The following is a 16,475-nucleotide window of genomic DNA, read 5'->3' as shown; positions in this document are numbered from 1 at the left end:
CACCGGTGATTTGGTGATGGGAAGCCCATGGGGATTACAACTGAGATGGAAAAAGGCACAAAATGATGTAAAAACAAACTATTATATTATTAAAAAAAAAAAACAAAAACAAATTGTGGTGGTAGCTGTACAATTCTGAAAATTTGCTTAAAATCGTGGAATTGTATACTTAACTCATATACTTAAAATGGATGTATTTTATGGTATGCAAATTAAACTTTCCCAAAACTGTTTAAAATTCAAAAGAAAATGTAGGTTTGAACATCTTTAAATAACTGTGTAAAGAAAAACGGATTCTTGGCCCTCCCTGGTGGCATAGCAGGTTACAGCACAGCACTGTAACTTAGCTAAAGCCACTTCAGCACAAGCTCAATTCCCAGCCAGGGAGCTGACCCACATGGCGCGGAAGACCTCTCCCGACCCACCTGCTGCTCCCCTCAGCAGTGTACTTCATCGATCTGCCTGTTCTTCCTCTCTACTCTGTCTCTGTCGAACCCTCTCATCGCCCCTGTACCTCTGGTCTGTACCCCAGTTCTATATGCATAAATAAATCTTAAAAAAAAAAAGAAAAACGGATTCTCTCTATAGTTGCCTGACACTGAAATTGAAATTAATGCTTACCTAATTATAAAAATTGGTTCATTATAAAAAAATTTTTAAATAAAAAAAGTAAAAAAAAATGTCAGCAGAAATTCACCACATAGGAAATAAGCCTGAAAAGATAGTCAAATACCTACCATACTGTTTTGTAACCTTTCTTTCACTCAACATATGATGACATCTTTTGGGGTCAATAAGTATATATCTGTATTATTCTTTTACTAGCTATGTAGTATTCTATTGGGTGAACATACAATAGAATATTTAACTAGATCCTTATTAGTGGATATTTACGTGTTCTCATACATCTTGCATACTTGTCTGGTTATTGCCTTAGGATACATTCTCAGACGGAGAATGTATGTTGCAAAAGGTTTTTACAGTTTTATTTTAATATTCACTGCAAACTAATGCAATTTTAAAATTCTCAATTTTTCCTCTCCTCATTCCTAGAGCTAGCTTTACAGCCTGCAAAGAATTTTTGTGGCAAGACTTCTAGCAAGTAGAAGAATCCTTTAAGTAATCTGTATTTTTCTGTTAATTTTTCTGTTTTTATTCTCAACTGTAACTACCTTAGATACTAGTAAAACTCAGTCAGGATACCACAGGTCAGGAGAGTAAAGTGCTTCAAACATGTTAACCCATGTGTCCCTCCCTGCCAGATGTTACAAATCTCACCTTCGTGCCCAGCTGACCCTTCACTTGGGTCCTTCACCATAGGCCCCCACCCCAATCATCCGCTTGGTCTCCTCCCATTCAGGCCCAGGAGGAAAGAGGTCCAGCCTCGGCCAAGGCAGCGAATACTTACGTGCTGCAACAAGGCAGAAAAATGTAAGAGAGAGGAGCATCCTGTTAGAGTAGAATCCTTAGCAGAAAGAGACAGCAGGCCACATACTCGGAGCTGCCCCCTCTCTGAGCCCCTGAAGGCCATGGTACAGTGAGCTCAGGGTGGGGAGCATGTGCTGAGTAATGGCTAATTAAATCCAGACAGTATTTTATGGGGCAACTACGGTCCTGAGACTCCAGAGTTTAGACGAGGCACCACAGGCCTGACCTGAGGCAAGACTCAAGCTAATTTCGCTTTCAAAATTCCACAGTCAACAAAGAGGGGAGGAAGGGACAGTCGTGGTGGTCACTAGGCAGCACAGCGCACATCTCAGTTTTCCCTTCCCTATCTGTCCAGCTGGAACATGTCACATGTACCACACGGCCGCACAGGGAGCAGAAGCAGTCCCCAGTCCCCAGAGTCCTCTTCTACGGGAGTTTGTTTACACGAGGAAGTTCTTACTCCACACTGCCTTCTGACTTTGCTTTGTGTCCTCCTGTGTAGCTTGACTACTAGAAAGATGTCAGTTAAACTTCTCACCTAACTACCTGCTATGCCAGCATAGTGAGAGGTGGCCATCCAAGCTTATTCCCACCTTCAGTGTTCCTGAAGCATCTAGAAGCAACATATACATAAATGCCCCTGGCCTGGAAGCAGAAAACCACACAGCAGCAGGTAGGGCAGATGAAGCATGGAAAAGCGAGAGAGGAAAAAGACCCAATGGCCCCATCTTCTGTTTTCCGAGCCTACCCACAGTGGCGAGGGTCAGAGAAAGTACCAAAGCCTTGGTGTTTACTGTCTTCTCAGAGCAGGCAAGCCCTGTCCCTGAGACGGGTGCTTGTCGGCACACATGCTGACACTGTGCACACTACCTCAACCACACTTACTTCAGATGGGGCTGTCGCTTCTGGACTGCTGTGGAAATCAAAATACTACCTTATGACGACCGTGGCCACTCATCTAGAAGCTACATTAAGGATTTACTACAGGAAAGAGCAGTGGGTACAGCAGAACAAGCAGAACAGGGCCAGAGACAAGCCTGAACACAAGAATGTGGAAAAGGTGGGGGCAGGAGGGGAAGTGGAGGGAGGCATCACAGCAAATATGATTTATAAGTATTTTAATCTTCTACAAGTTCCTCTCTCACTACTAGAAATTCTCTTGCAAATTAAGACACTGCCAATTTTTTTTTTTAAAGATTTATTTACTTATTCATACAGAAGTGGAGTACAGGCCAGAGGTGCAGGGGCAGTGAGAGGATTCACCAGAAACAGAGCGGGGAGCAGAATAGGCCAAATGACAAGTACACTGCTGAGGGGAGCAGCGGGCAGGTCAGGAGAGGTCTGCCGCGCCATGTGGTCACCTCCGGGGCGGGGATCAAACTCATGCAGAAGTGGCTTTAGCTTCTTAGTGCTGTGCTTTACCCAGGGAAGGCCTGACATTGCTAAAATTTTTAAATGTTATCACAAAACTGCCCCTCTTTTACTTTTTTGTGCTCCATCCTTGTCTTAAATTTGCATTGCAAACAATGAAAAAGGAAAGCTTCTAGAGAAAGCAATTTCCTGGGCCAGCAGCTCTTAGACTAATATTCCCTTGGCAATTACTATGGCTTCTGCACACATGTACCCAGCTCCCCCCTCTACAACCCTCCTTCTCCCTTCTTTTCCACCCCCCACCCCCACCAGCACCTTCTGCCTGAGCCAAGCCTTTTTTTTTTTTTTTAAAGATTTTATTTATTGATGCATACAGAACTGGGGTAAAGGCAAGAGGATTCACCAGAAAAAGTGGGGAGCAGAACAGGCAGGTCAACAAAGTACACAGCTGAGGGAGCAGTGGGCGACACAGGAGAGGTCAGTTGTGCAATGTGGATCACCTCCCTGGCCCAGGATCGAACTCACACTGAAGCGGCTCTGGCTTGGCTTAGCTTTGCAGTGCAGCATCCCAACCTGCTGCGCCACCAAGGAGGGCCCGAGACAAGCCTTTCTAATGGGGTACCATAAACTAAGTCACAAACTTTCCCTATGAAAATGCCCCAGCCAGAGAGGAGAAGAACAAGTTGGGAAGAGGGTAAGGATTTCGGGTAGTCAGTTTAATGGGGCACCGCAGTGGCACAGGTTTTTCTTGTTTTTAGTGCAGAGGTTCATAACTCTTATACAAGAAAGGAAATAAAACCTGCCCTCAGAGGTTCACAATGTGAAACTTCAAGAGCCTCATTCAAGAAAATGCTAGAGAGGCACAAAGGTTAGCAGATGCCCGACCCGCATTGCCAGTATCACCCAGCACTGGTATGAGGAAGAGCCGAGTCGAGTGTTGGCTTACTGAGGCATGAAAGCATCCTTTATCATCATCGCATGTGGAAACTTTAGCCAGCACAGCAAAATTCAGAATCACACAGACCTTTACAACTTACAGCATTTTTGTGGCCACTTCCCCAGATCAATGGTGCTGACATGTCCCACCAATGGTGTTATACAAGGGTGTCTACTCTCTTCATAGCATGAGGAAAATGTCCCAACTCTTGTATCCTCAAGCTCCTAACCCCCCAAATGAAACTACTATAACAATGTAACGCACTAAGACAAACTTTCATGAGTCAGAGAATTTCTGTTTCTGGGCCTTAACCCCAGACCAAGTAGCCGTGTGCTACTAAGCTCTCTGTCCTGAACTCAGTTGTATGCCAGAGACATACAACTGGCACTACAGACTGAAACCTGGAGTCCCAAGGACAAGACTCCCGTAAATAGAAAGATGGGGTGTGGGAGGTAATCCTATTTTCCAAAAATTTTGTTTAAAATGAAAAGGAAAACAAGGGACTGAAGACTTAACTCCAAACTAAAATAGTGACACCTGCTTCATATAGCCTGAGCGCTACCTAACGGCAAGAGGATGGAGTGACCCTTTCCCCTGACGTGACACCCCCAATACACTAACATACATACATTATGCTGGTGACCTAGCAATATCTCTGTCATTACCTTTTCACTCAGGTCCTATACAAACACCCCACCCCCGGACTACTTCAAGAGAAAACTTCATGACCGCAAGAAACTAAAAGCACAGATATTTCATAAAGGTCCCTTTCGGCTGATCTGAGTGTTATAGCTAACAGGTGGGGAAATCCTCTTAAATATAGGAGAATTATCATGACAAGGCTACTGGAACGGATCTGTGCCATAAGTCAGACAGGGCTACAAGTTTCCGCCCCACCATCAGGTTCCTCTTTAGCCTTGACAGATCAAACTCAAGCCGAAACAGCTACAGAGATCAGTTCGGTCTCTGAGCCAAAGGTCTTCACAGTGAGGGACCAAAGCTGCCCCGGCTGGGCCGCTGCCAGCCCGTGTCCCAGATTAATCACCACCAGGAGGGGCCTGGAAACCAGCCTGCAATCTGAACCCGGCAGCACCTGCACAGGGGTTGCCCGGCACCTCCCTCGCTCCCCGCGGGCAGGACTCCAGGGCATGAGGATGTCCACCTGCTGAGTACCTGGAACAGGAGGGCAGCCACTTGGCCATCTTCAGTCCCACAGGTAAGTCACAGATGGCTTGCGTGGATCAATGAAGGAGGAAAGATGTGCTAACTCAAGTAGTGAAGTCAAGGCCCCGTGAGGAAGAAAATCCACAGCCTCTCAGCAAAAAGGCAGGCCACAGCCACTCAGCACCATCTAGAGATGACATCTAGCTCAAGATCACAGTAAGGGAATGAAGCCCTCAGACGTGGAGAGCTAGCGAGATCCTGTGTGTCTGGCACACATCCTCTTTACCGGGTGTTCAACAAGATGCTTATGTCAAGGAGACAGACCAGAACAGGGGTGTTTTTCAAAATATTCCCAAGCGACACCAGATATGCTCAGAGTAAATTTACCATGGGAGAGTATGGGAGAACTTCTGGACTCCAAGACCTCAGAGAATGATCTCTCAAAACCAATGGCCTACTTCAAACATGTGTGCACTCCGAGGTTGCACCAAACAAGTGTACGCATACCTGACAGACTGCACTCTTTAGGACCTTAGGTCTTTTATAGTGTAAATTATTCTTCTCGGAGGGCAATACTTTTATTTTTCTATGTGTTGCTTCTCTAAGTCTGAGTAGAGTAGGGAAAAATAGTCTTGAAGCTCAAATAAAAAAAAAAAGCCCCCTGTGTCTTAGAACAATCCGTCCCAGCCCTGACTTGTGACACAGGAGAAGCCACTAGATGGAGGCCCCTGTTCTACCTCCTGGGCCACCTCAGGGCAGGAAGGGTGGGCTAGGTCAGAGTCAGATCCAAAGTCCCTCGACAGAGCAAGGGGAGCAGGAAGAGCACCCTCAGCGAGCCAGCGCAGCGCCGTCCTTTAAGGAGGAACACCCACATCCTGGCTCTCACACCTTGTGCCTCCAGAGCTCCATCTCCAGGAAATCCCTTTGAACTCCAGCTGCAACCCAGTTGGGATGAAGCAGTGGCTACAATTACACACTTGGAGGAGGGAGCTGCATGTGACAAGCCATGAAAGGGCTCCGCCTATAAAACAGACTGGAAAACAAACCCTTAATTTAAATGTTAATGAAAGTGCTGTGGAGACATCAGAGGCTTCCCGGCTGCTTAGAGAACAACTATACCAGCCACAGAATTTATGGCTCCCCTTCACCCTCCTGCCTTTTTCTCTGCCTCATCACCCACTGAAGTTTAAAGAGTAAAAAAAAAAAAAAACTAATTTTAACATTAACTCCATGCTTCCACTTGGGATGTGACTGCTAAATTATCTGTCAGCAGAACAGCGATCAAAGTGGAAAAACACAGGCACAATGCACACACAACCCAGAAAAGCCAGTAGAGCTGAGGCAGGAAAATGACCTTCCTCATCCTGACCAGGGAGGACTAGAAGAAACAGCGGTGTAGAAGGGGTCTGGGGCAGAGGAGGTGCAGGAGGCAGGAAGAGAAAGACTCTGACCCCCATGATGCACCCTGCTCCCCCATCTGAGAAGTGCGCCCACTGAGCCCCCATGTGATGTGCCTGTCTCCCATCACATTGTGCCGTCCAGCCCACGGTTGCTTCCCCCGTGTCCACTACAACCATCTGGTGAGGTGGAAGGGACGAAGGAGAAGACAGAGCTACAGATGGAGAAAGCAAGCAGGTAAGCGCTGAGGTAAGCAGCTGCACTTTCTACAGCCGCTTCTGTTTCTATTTGTAGTGTTTTAACTTAAGTCAGCTTGTAACAACTGAGCCAGTCTTGCTGGGCCAGGAAGGAGCCACTCCCATGTCAGGGCTAGCTGAGCTGCTGGTCTCGGGCCAGACGCTCAGCACATGAGCCTCCTGTGCCCATTCTGTCCAGAAGTCCAGGGTCTGAAGGACGTGAAACCCACCTCTGTAGCATTTTATCCTTGCTACTAATGGCACACCCACCAGAGAAGCGTGGCAAAGCCCAGGCAACGAACACTAAGGTGGCACTAACCCTAACCCTAACCTAGGGCGGGCACGACCCTGAGACTCAGCAGGACCAGATTCCCATTCAATTGTACCCCACTCTGAGCTTGTTCCAGTTTTAGGTCACTTCAGGCCAGACCAGCGAGCCCACCTAGCATCACTTAGAGTTTCCTTCTTTTTCCAGGCATCTTGCCACCCCTTCCAAACATGCCAGTCCCCAGCCCCTGCAATGGTGTCTTTGTGCCTCTCTCTCATCCAGGGGCACCATGTGCACACCCTCATGTGGGCTCTGCAGACTGGCAGAAGGGAATATCAAATCGCTCCTTGCCTTGGTCATTGGGTTTCCCCTTTCTGTGACAGGCCCCAGAAGAGTCTCCCTTCTGCCCCAACCTTGGAAAGGAAGAACAGACAGAGCTTCCTATCAGCCACCAGCTACAATGTCACAACAGTCATCCACCAAGCTTTCCTAAAGTTGTCAAGATTAGGGATCCCCTTCAGGGCCCAGTTCTCCAAGACCAGCCACAAAAAGCAAGTCTCAGAGGCACAACATTCCTTTTGACTCATCTTCCCCTAAAATTATAACTCTGAAAGAGTTATAAAGTCCAGGGGCAAGGATTGCTGAACCACTGAGAACCAGAAGAATCCAAACTGAATGCTGGCTGCCTCTTTTTCCAATCTTCCAAATCTCTCTGTCAGAGAAAATGCCAGATGCAGTCACCTTTTGCTAAAGAAAGGTGTATTTCAGCTGGCTGGTGAATATGCATCTACCACACACAACACACAGTAAACCCTGCAGCTACTGGGAACAACCAACCAGCTCTCCCCCAGAAACTCACCCCCTTACCAAGCAGTGCACAGTGACTGCTTTCCTTCCAGACTTTCCCTCACCTCTGGGAGAAATGAAGCAAGAAGGGGCAGGCAGCTCCTCCACCCCCAGAGGCCACAACTCACTTTACAAATTTCAATCGGTACATTTCATGCAGACTTGGCCTAATCCCCCCCAAAACAAACAAGCACCACAGTGAGCAAAGCTACACAAGATTATATTGTATATTTAATAACAAGCTAGGCCAAGTTTCTACACCTATACCACTCATATATTTCCCTGATGACAGAAACAAGAGAGAAGGGATTAAAACCCAAGTGTCCTGGGAAGCCTTCCTGACCACACTCACTCACAGGATAGTAGATGCTGTTCAGAGATGGGAAGGATTCTGCTGAGTATCGCCTTCTGGAGGGCAATAAATATGGTATCTGCAGAGGAAGGAAGAACCTCCTTGGGAGACAGGGCAAGTGAGTCACAGATCCATTTCACTACCAGGGTCCCCAGATCAGACTTAAAGAGGCCCCGCACAGTGAAGTTCCATGGTGTTCGCCCTCCAGGAACAGGCAGACATTCACAGCTACCCAAGAGAGCCCACACCTTGAAGACACTAGGCCTTCTCCACCAGGCTCTAGCTCAGCTCTGGACTCCAGAAGAGAGAATGTTCCCTGGGCCCTCAGGAGCCCTTTGAGTGGCCCCGTTACTGCCAAGATGCTGGCAGATAAAGGCACAGCAATGACCCCAGCCGGATTCAGACCCTCCCTCCGCACCCCACAACACGGCAACAGGCTGGCCTGAGCACAAACCACTGCCCCTGTCTGCACGTGCCCCACACCCATCCCCCAGGCACCTCGCTTCCTCCCTCTGCCACCAAGAGAACGGCAGGTCTCTTTCCCCTTAACCAGCCTGGCTTTAATCACTCCCTGTCAGCTGGAAACTGTGACAGCCCATCCCTACCACAGAAAAAGATCCTCAAAGAAGCTTCCACAAAGAACATGTATGTATGTTGTGAATCTTAAAAATAGAATTATTTTCTATTAGGACAAGAAAATGATAGAGAAAAACCTCCTTTCCTGTCACCTCTCTGTGGAACATACTCTTCTTCTTTTGTGTTTTTGAGTATCTAAACACAACTCTAAGCACATACTGGTATTCAACTCCCATGATGATTCAGAATCAAGAACTCAAGGTCACAGAAAGAAGGGAAGGTGCTGTTCAGAGACACAGAACAGAAACCTGCTTTCCCCCAGCCATGAACACCTCAAATAAAGTCCAGAGCTTGAGGTTTTTGTGTCTCAAACACCAAGTATCTAAGCGCACACATAAGAAAAGTGGCTCCCCTGGTGGCCCACAGGTTAAATCTCAGTGCTATCACCACCATGGCCTGAGCTCCACCCCTGCCCAGGGAGCTGACCACAGCAGACTTCTCCTGTCTTGCCTGCTGCTCCCCTCAGCAGTGTATTTTAGTAAAATCTCCCTGTTCTGCTCCCCACTGTGTCTCTGATGAATGCTCTCATGACCTGTACCCCTGGCCTATACCCCAGTTCTTTTACACAAAATAAATATGCAAACATTTTTTTAAAAAGAAAAGCCCTAGCACCAAAGAGAAATATGATAAAACATTCTGACAAAGTATTTTAAATAGGAGAAAGAGGTAAATTAGAAAAAAAGAGATGTGCTAGGTCTAAACTGTTCCACCTAGCTACATGAGGGAGGGCGAGGGAAGGAAGTGGGAAACTGTCAGGTAAACCAGGAGTCCCTGCCCTAGAGGACAGCCCTGCCCAGCTCACCACATACTCTTCGCAAGAAGTTCATGGTCACTTCACATTGCACCAAACAACCCTACTCAGCAGGGGAGGTGGCAGGAGGAGGAACAGAAGACAGCCATCGGGGACAAGCATGTCACAAGGGGAAAAGAAGAGAAAGAGTCCTGCTGTACCCCCACGTCACAAAGCCTACAGAAGAACAGTTAACTCCGTAAGGCTTAGGGGAATCCCTCAGGAAAGGGTGGCCACATGAGCGCATCTAAACCATTAAAGGAAACGCTACACCAGACAGGAGAGATTCTGATTGACAGAACATTATAATCCTTTTAGCTTTCTTGGCACAGTATTTGCATAGTTATTATTTGGATCATAATAATATAAAAGGGAACCTGTAAATACTAATAAATGTATCATACTAGTAATATAAAGAATATGTAAATACTAATTAATGAGGAAACTGAGGCTCTGAGAAGGAAATGAGTCCCCTGAGACGACCCTACTGGTTAGTGGTAAAGCCGAAGTCCAGTCTTCCAGAACTGATCCCGAGGTTGGGAGACAATATTTCCCAAATTGTGAAAAACTGATGTTTATTGAAAGGTTCAAAATCATGGACATGAGAGGAGAAGTGGGCCTAACAGTAAGATGATGAGATACCTAACTCTGCATATTCTTTGGGTGAGAAGTACCATTAAGACAGCCATCGAGGCCAGCAATAATACCAGCATATATTTTGTCATCTAGTATAAAGACAGAAACCCAAATGCAAACTATCTTCAAAGAGCCCTAAGACATGTTCTATGGAGTGGGGTAAAGGTCACCTCAATAAGTGTGGGTCAGGTGCTGAACAGCCAATCAAGAGTGAGTGGGAAAAAATCATGTCAAGACCAAGAAGGACAAGACAGCTCTGATGGTGAACATGAAGAAAATAAAAGACCCCAACCTTCACCTCATCAAAGATGAGGCAGAGCATGACTCAGAAAGTCTGGCAGGCAGACAGCAGGTGACTAATAAATGTTAGCTGCTTGTATTACTAACAGTCGTAGAGCAGAACTAGCAATGTTAGGAAGTTAGTTTGTTCCTTAAAGCCAGTTTCCAGTAGTGGTAACACGGCTCTTAATGATAAGCAGACTCTGTCCTCAAGTTCTGTTACTGATGCCATCTTCAGGAGGTGTTGTGCCCTACTCTGTCAAAAGGTAGCCTAAGCAGAGGCACCAGCTTGAGCAGAGGACAGAGGGTACAGGGCTGGGAGAGGCTGCCCATGTTCTGTGGCCTGAAATCCATGTGCAGAAGGCATAAGGACCATCTCCAGCCCTGCAGAAACTTTCTTCTACCACTGCCCCACTTCACCTAGTTTCCTGAAACCAGCAGAAGTACCCAGGTAAGTAAGCACCAGGACAAAGTCACCAGCACGCCTGTCACCTCCCACAAGCTGCCCCACCTTCCTTCCATCTCTACACATATCCAGCCCACATAGCCCAAAGCCTGGCTTTAAAAGGAGCAAAATTAAGAAGAAAATGAGGAGGGAACAAAGCTCAATGGCTCCACTTTCCACCTTCCGCTCCCACACACTTAGGCCGCTCTACTCCCTGCTGGTCTTTCCTTCCCTCTTTCCTAGGATTGCTAGAATGATTTGTTCTGAACAGCGACAGGTTTATAGGTTAGCCGACACCTCCGCTTGGTGGAATTTTAATTAACTTCTCCCATCGTCAATATGCTAAGGAACGGGGTTTCCATTCTCTGAGGTCAGCAATGTGTTTCAGGTCCTGCTATATCAGCCGTCAAATTGAAGAATTAATGACGTGGCTAATCGGCTCTAATTCTTCAGGAAGAAAAAAATTTGAAAGGGAGTTGTGGAAGGGAGCGGGAGGGGTACAGGCTCTGCAGGGTGAGGAGAAGGAGGCTGAAGAAGGCTGAGCAGAGGGGGACGGATCCGTCTCTCATAAACAAGCGATGGACTTAAACCCAGTATGTAAGGAGAGTGGCAGCCCTGCAGCTTTTCCACTGATCACTTGTGTGGGCAGTGAGAAGTGACAGAAGGGGGACAGGACTATAAATGAACACTGTGACAGAGCAGCTGCCGGAGAGGCCGTCTACCTATGTGCTCTGTTGGAGAGCAGTGCCACCTGGCTCAAGAGTGTCTAGAAGGCACACATTAATTAGGATTCAAAACTCACTCACTTATGGGGAAGCTACACAAATACTAGTCAGGCCAAAGAAAGAGGTAAAGCCACCATCAAAAAGTTAGCCATTCTGCTACACCCACCAATAAATCTACTCCACGTATGTCTCTTTGTATGAAGGTTCAATTGGACATAGGCCCCGGCCTGCTTATGACGACGTAGCCCATCAGGGTTACTCAGAGGACAGTTTCCAAGGGGAACACACTCCGAAGGAGACAGAGCTCAGTTGTTAGAGCAGGTTGGTGTTGGCTGGCACTGGCACCTTCCAGGTGCTGAGATGTCTCTGCTTTGGAAGCAACTCCAAAGGGCATCTGTTCCAGATGGGTCACTCTAGTAAAAGTTGGATTCGGCTACAACCTAACACAGTGTTTCTTCTCCTTCACATTTCTGGTATTAGATGTTCCAGGAAGGATATTTCAACCTCATCCATATATGAAGTGAGCTACAGACCACCAGTCCCTGGAGGATTTTTAAAATCTCCAGGAGAGCAGCTCAAAGCAACCTAGAATACACATGCAGAAGATTTTTTGGCATGCCTGACCTGGTAAAATAAAAGCATTATTATATAGTACAAAACGATATCCAAAAATATCTCCCTTACCTTAGCAATGGGCTGATAGCAATGGACCAGACTCGGTCTTCAGTCTGAATGGTGTGTAAGCACTGCCCCAGCCGGCCTGAGGCCAAAGGCCATACCTAGAAACATGAGAGAAGATGCTCTGTTGGCACTGCCTGGCATCAGGATGAGGTGAGAAAAGATGCTCCAGGCAGGGTGGCTGTCCCTAGAGGAGCTGAGGCTGGGAAACTGGAGAAGCCTTTCTGTGCTGTACACACAGAACTCTGGGTAAAGCCAAGGGCCTCTCCAGCTTCTGATTCACTTACTAAATCCTGGTTCACAGTTCTAGCCACCTACTTTGACGACTATCTGAGAGCATTTACTTAGCAGCCAATTTCACACCCGGGAAACAACTTCCACATCCTTTACTGAGACTTGACTCAGAAGAGTGAGTAGATGGAGCTCACCGCTCTTGGCAACCTCCCATGACTGCAGATTTTCCTACCTCAAACCGAGATTTTACTTTGGGGAGGCAGAGAGAAGGAAGAAGATCAAGGCATAGCACGGGGGAGGCAGAGATAGAATTAGAGATTTACATGAAGAGTGAAAAGAAAGGGAAGGAAAGATGGAAGAAGAGAGACTTGTATGTGGTGTATTGTTGTTTGTTTGTCGATAATGCCCAGGATCCAAAGTTATTCATGTCAGCAGGGAATTTAGCACCTAGTATCACCAAAAGTAGCAGAAAAGCTTAACTCTTTTAAGCTTCCATATCTCCTACAGGTTAAAAATATTGCTTGGAGTGCATTATCTGGTCCCTATCACTCAGGAATGTACATTAGCAGCCACTCTGGGCTTAACTCTAATCAACACTCACAGAGTCCTCTCAGCAGCCCGTGCACTTAGAAATCTCCCATTAAGCGCAAGGCCCCCTCGCTTCACCCTACCTCAGATGACACACACAGGGAAATAAGCCTCTAGCCAAACAGAGAGGAAACCTCAAATGTACTGAGCTGCCCCAGCCGCAGCCAAGGAGGGATCCCAAAGCACCAGAGGACCAATGACCTCTGAAGGCCCCTGCAGTGCTATAAGGGGAACACACCATACCCAGCAGGCCCTTAGATGGAAGAACTTTAGCATTCCTAAGCGTTTAAAGGGTAGGTGATGGAGTGGGGTGATCCTGCCTTCTTAGGGTTACATAGTATCTCTTCTCTATAAAAGGAGAGAGTGTTTTAGATTTTGTGTATGGGTGGCGGAAGGAAGAGGGAGTGACTTACTTTTCCCAACATAGCAAAAAGAAAATAAGTGGAACAAGATCCTTAATGAAGGGGAGCAAAATAAACACCTTTGATTCTGGTGACTCTGGCCTCCTCCTCCGAGTTGACGGTCGGACTACTTTGGTAGTAACTAGATGCACCCTGATGTCCTCTTTTAGGCCACCTCAGCCAAGGGGAGAAGGTGTGTATTTTCCCTGATGCAAACTCCCAAGGAGACAAGTTCTTGCTTGTATGCTCTTTGGAAAGCAGCACTCCCGCCTACCTACGCAGCACACATCCCTCCAGACACTGATCACATCTTCAACCTCATGGTCAAATCCAAAATAGATCCACAAGAAAATAAACTCAATGGGGAATGTGTATTTATACAGTCCTTTTAAAAAGCAGATAGATAATATCTTTTAACACATTTGAAATGGCCAAAGTCTGTGACTTGATAATTTCATTACTGACATTCAATCCTATTAAAATAATCCTAAAACAAAGACAAACCTAACTGGTAGAAATGTTCCCTAAAACCTGTGATTACAAAAAAGAGCAAGCATGGGCTTTGGAATCAGACAAATCTGAGTCTGAACCCTAATTGTTATTAATAACTTTTCATTGTAGAGATTTCACATAATTTCTTAGCCTCATGTGTAAAATGGGAAATAATAACTATCTTTTGAGGTTGCACTGTGGAAGAGTAAAGCACTATAACATAGTATCTGGCAGGTTTTAGGCATTCAAAAATAGTGGTTATACTGTAGGAAAGATGAGATATAAACATAGACAGGAAGGAAAAATGGTAACTAAATGCCAAGTCAAGTGTGGAGTCATTAAAGATAACACAAATAATCTGTATAATAATGGAAAAACCATGTAAAATGAAGTAGATACAGCAAGGTATATTTGAAACACATTATGAGCACAATCATATAGGGGAACAATTACACTAAAGAATAAAATGAGAAAGTGAATAAATAGAAAGTGCTTAGCATAGTGCCTGGTTAAATTTTACATTGTTTTTTAAAATAGCAAACTTATGCATTGAAAAATAACTAAAAGAAGAACAAAATATCCAACAAGTTCAAGTGCTTTCTCCTTCACAAAGTATCCCAAGTCAGATGTGAGCTCCCCACTCTGAATTTTCTTTCCCTAAAACCTAACACTTCATAGTCCTGGCCACTTCCAATCAGTTTCATAACCAATGAACACAGATGTCAATTCCCCTTAAGGAGAAAGGTGGTATCTTCCTCACCTCTGAAGAGCCACAGTGCCTTGTGTGCTAAATTTCACATACAGTAACACTTTTACGAATGAATGAAAGAATATAGAAAAAAGAAGGAACGAGGAATGCTCAGTATCAGCAAAGGCCCACCAAGAGCATAGCTACCTTCCTATCATATCTCAGGATGAAAGACAGAGCCAAATTCGCTGAAGACTAAAGAAGTAATCCAAAGTGAATCACAGTAAATTTAAAACTAGGGTTTGGGGAACGGGAAGGCGAAGGAAGAGGGTTCTATGTGCAGTCACTAACTCTGAAGTATTGCAAAGAAAATGCTTTAGTTCTCTTCCCCTCAGTAAAACCAATTTCCTTCCCCAGACATAGTACTATTTGGGGAATTTGAGGGAAAACAAAACAAAACCAAACCAGGTAATCTATTGTGTATAGGTGTTCAAAGGCGGTATCAGAAGCCTGTGGGACTGCAGATGCAACAAAAAGAAATGGTCAGTGAGACAAGACTGTGGTAATACAGAAATGGGTCAGGAAGATCAAGATGGCTAACTGCAAAGACAACAGAAAGGAAGCCAACAGCAGCCTCCAGAAAGCCAGAAGAGATCAGCTGGCCTAGCAGTCCTTGGCGCTCCAAAACAGGCGACTCGCTCTCTGTAGTTGATGAACCAGGAGAAAGAATTGCCACCTAAGAAAAAAAACTCTCAAAAGTATAGGAAGTACTGCAGTGACAGTTTTGAGAATTAGAAAGTATTTTAATGCTTAGGAAAGATCCAAGCATGCCACAGGACTGGGTAGGTACTTAAAACAGGAAATTAACCCAATATCCCAAATCAAATTGTCGTCACTCTTCCACCATGAGCCAGCCATTCCTTTGAGTTGCTGCATGTGACCATAAAGCTTACTTTTAGAGTGTTCTGGGTCTTAGACCCAGAGGATAGGGAAGAAGAAAGAAATGTTATGGAAGAATCAAGGGAAGCCTGAAATCATGACAAGAAGATGCCAGAATGAGATGGTCACACATGCCACATGTATCTACACAAATGGTCTCCTAAAGCAGTACAGTAAGTTAAAGTCGGTCTTTTTGCCAGGGATGGTAGTAAAACAGTGGTCAATTAGAAACATGCCACAGGTATTCAGAGGGAGAATACAAGATAGAAATTTCAATTCCCACGTTGGTTCAAAAATTATTTTTCTCAGATCCCAAGCACTGGTGCACAAGTCTCTTATAGATCATAAAGAGTAAAAAGAAAGGAAGAAAGCAGCAAAGTGAGGAGAAAAATACAAAGGGATATATTTAGCTCTTCTTTTCATAGAAACTATCAATATTTTCGCATGAAGAAGTAATCACTAGAGGATACAGGTTGTCAGAAAAGCTGGTGGTAAAGATTGCAACTTCCCGCTCCTGATCCCTCCCTGTGTGTCTCACAGGCCTGTCAGCTGACACAAACAGGCATATTGCTCCTGTTAGCACTACGAAGTCTCCAGGTGCTGGGAAACAGACAAGCAAGATACCACTGAGCCTCCTGCACCATCAAATGAATTATCAGTGATTTCCCACAGTGGCCCCAGAAGACCAGGCGTAGGTAGGCCCTTGCGAGGGCTGCTGGACACAGGGATGCAGACAGAAGTTCTTCTGTTTTATGGGAGGAGCTTGTTCAACTCAGATGTAGATGAGCTAGGTCTCTGAAGTAGGAGTCACGCCGCTTATCGGCCCATTCCGCGTGCCTGGTCAGCTGCCTGACTGCAGACCAAGCGACTTGGCAAGGACGCAACCAACAGGACTTCTCTCACCGTCTTTCTACTGCCACTGACCACATCGCTCTCCAGAGGAA

At 45.8% G+C, this 16,475-nt stretch overlaps 1 protein-coding gene across 3 annotated transcripts in view; it reads right to left on the bottom strand.

Annotated features, from left to right (window-relative positions):
• The window catches only part of FBXW4 (F-box and WD repeat domain containing 4), a 76,393-nt gene that overhangs the window by 38,058 nt on the left and 21,860 nt on the right, over positions 1–16,475 (bottom strand). For all 3 annotated transcript variants that reach the window (XM_004680515.2, XM_012723639.1, XM_012723640.1), the window contains exon 5: positions 12,196–12,290. In XM_004680515.2, coding sequence (XP_004680572.1) covers positions 12,196–12,290 — 95 coding nt within the window. The remainder of the gene's footprint in view (positions 1–12,195; positions 12,291–16,475) is intronic.

The sequence above is a fragment of the Condylura cristata genome, unplaced genomic scaffold (assembly GCF_000260355.1).
Source record: "Condylura cristata isolate star-nosed mole 26May11 unplaced genomic scaffold, ConCri1.0 scaffold00011, whole genome shotgun sequence".
NCBI classification, from domain to species: Eukaryota; Metazoa; Chordata; class Mammalia; order Eulipotyphla; family Talpidae; genus Condylura; species Condylura cristata.
Note: the sequence above shows the minus strand (reverse complement) of the source record. Positions and strands in the feature narration are given on the sequence as shown.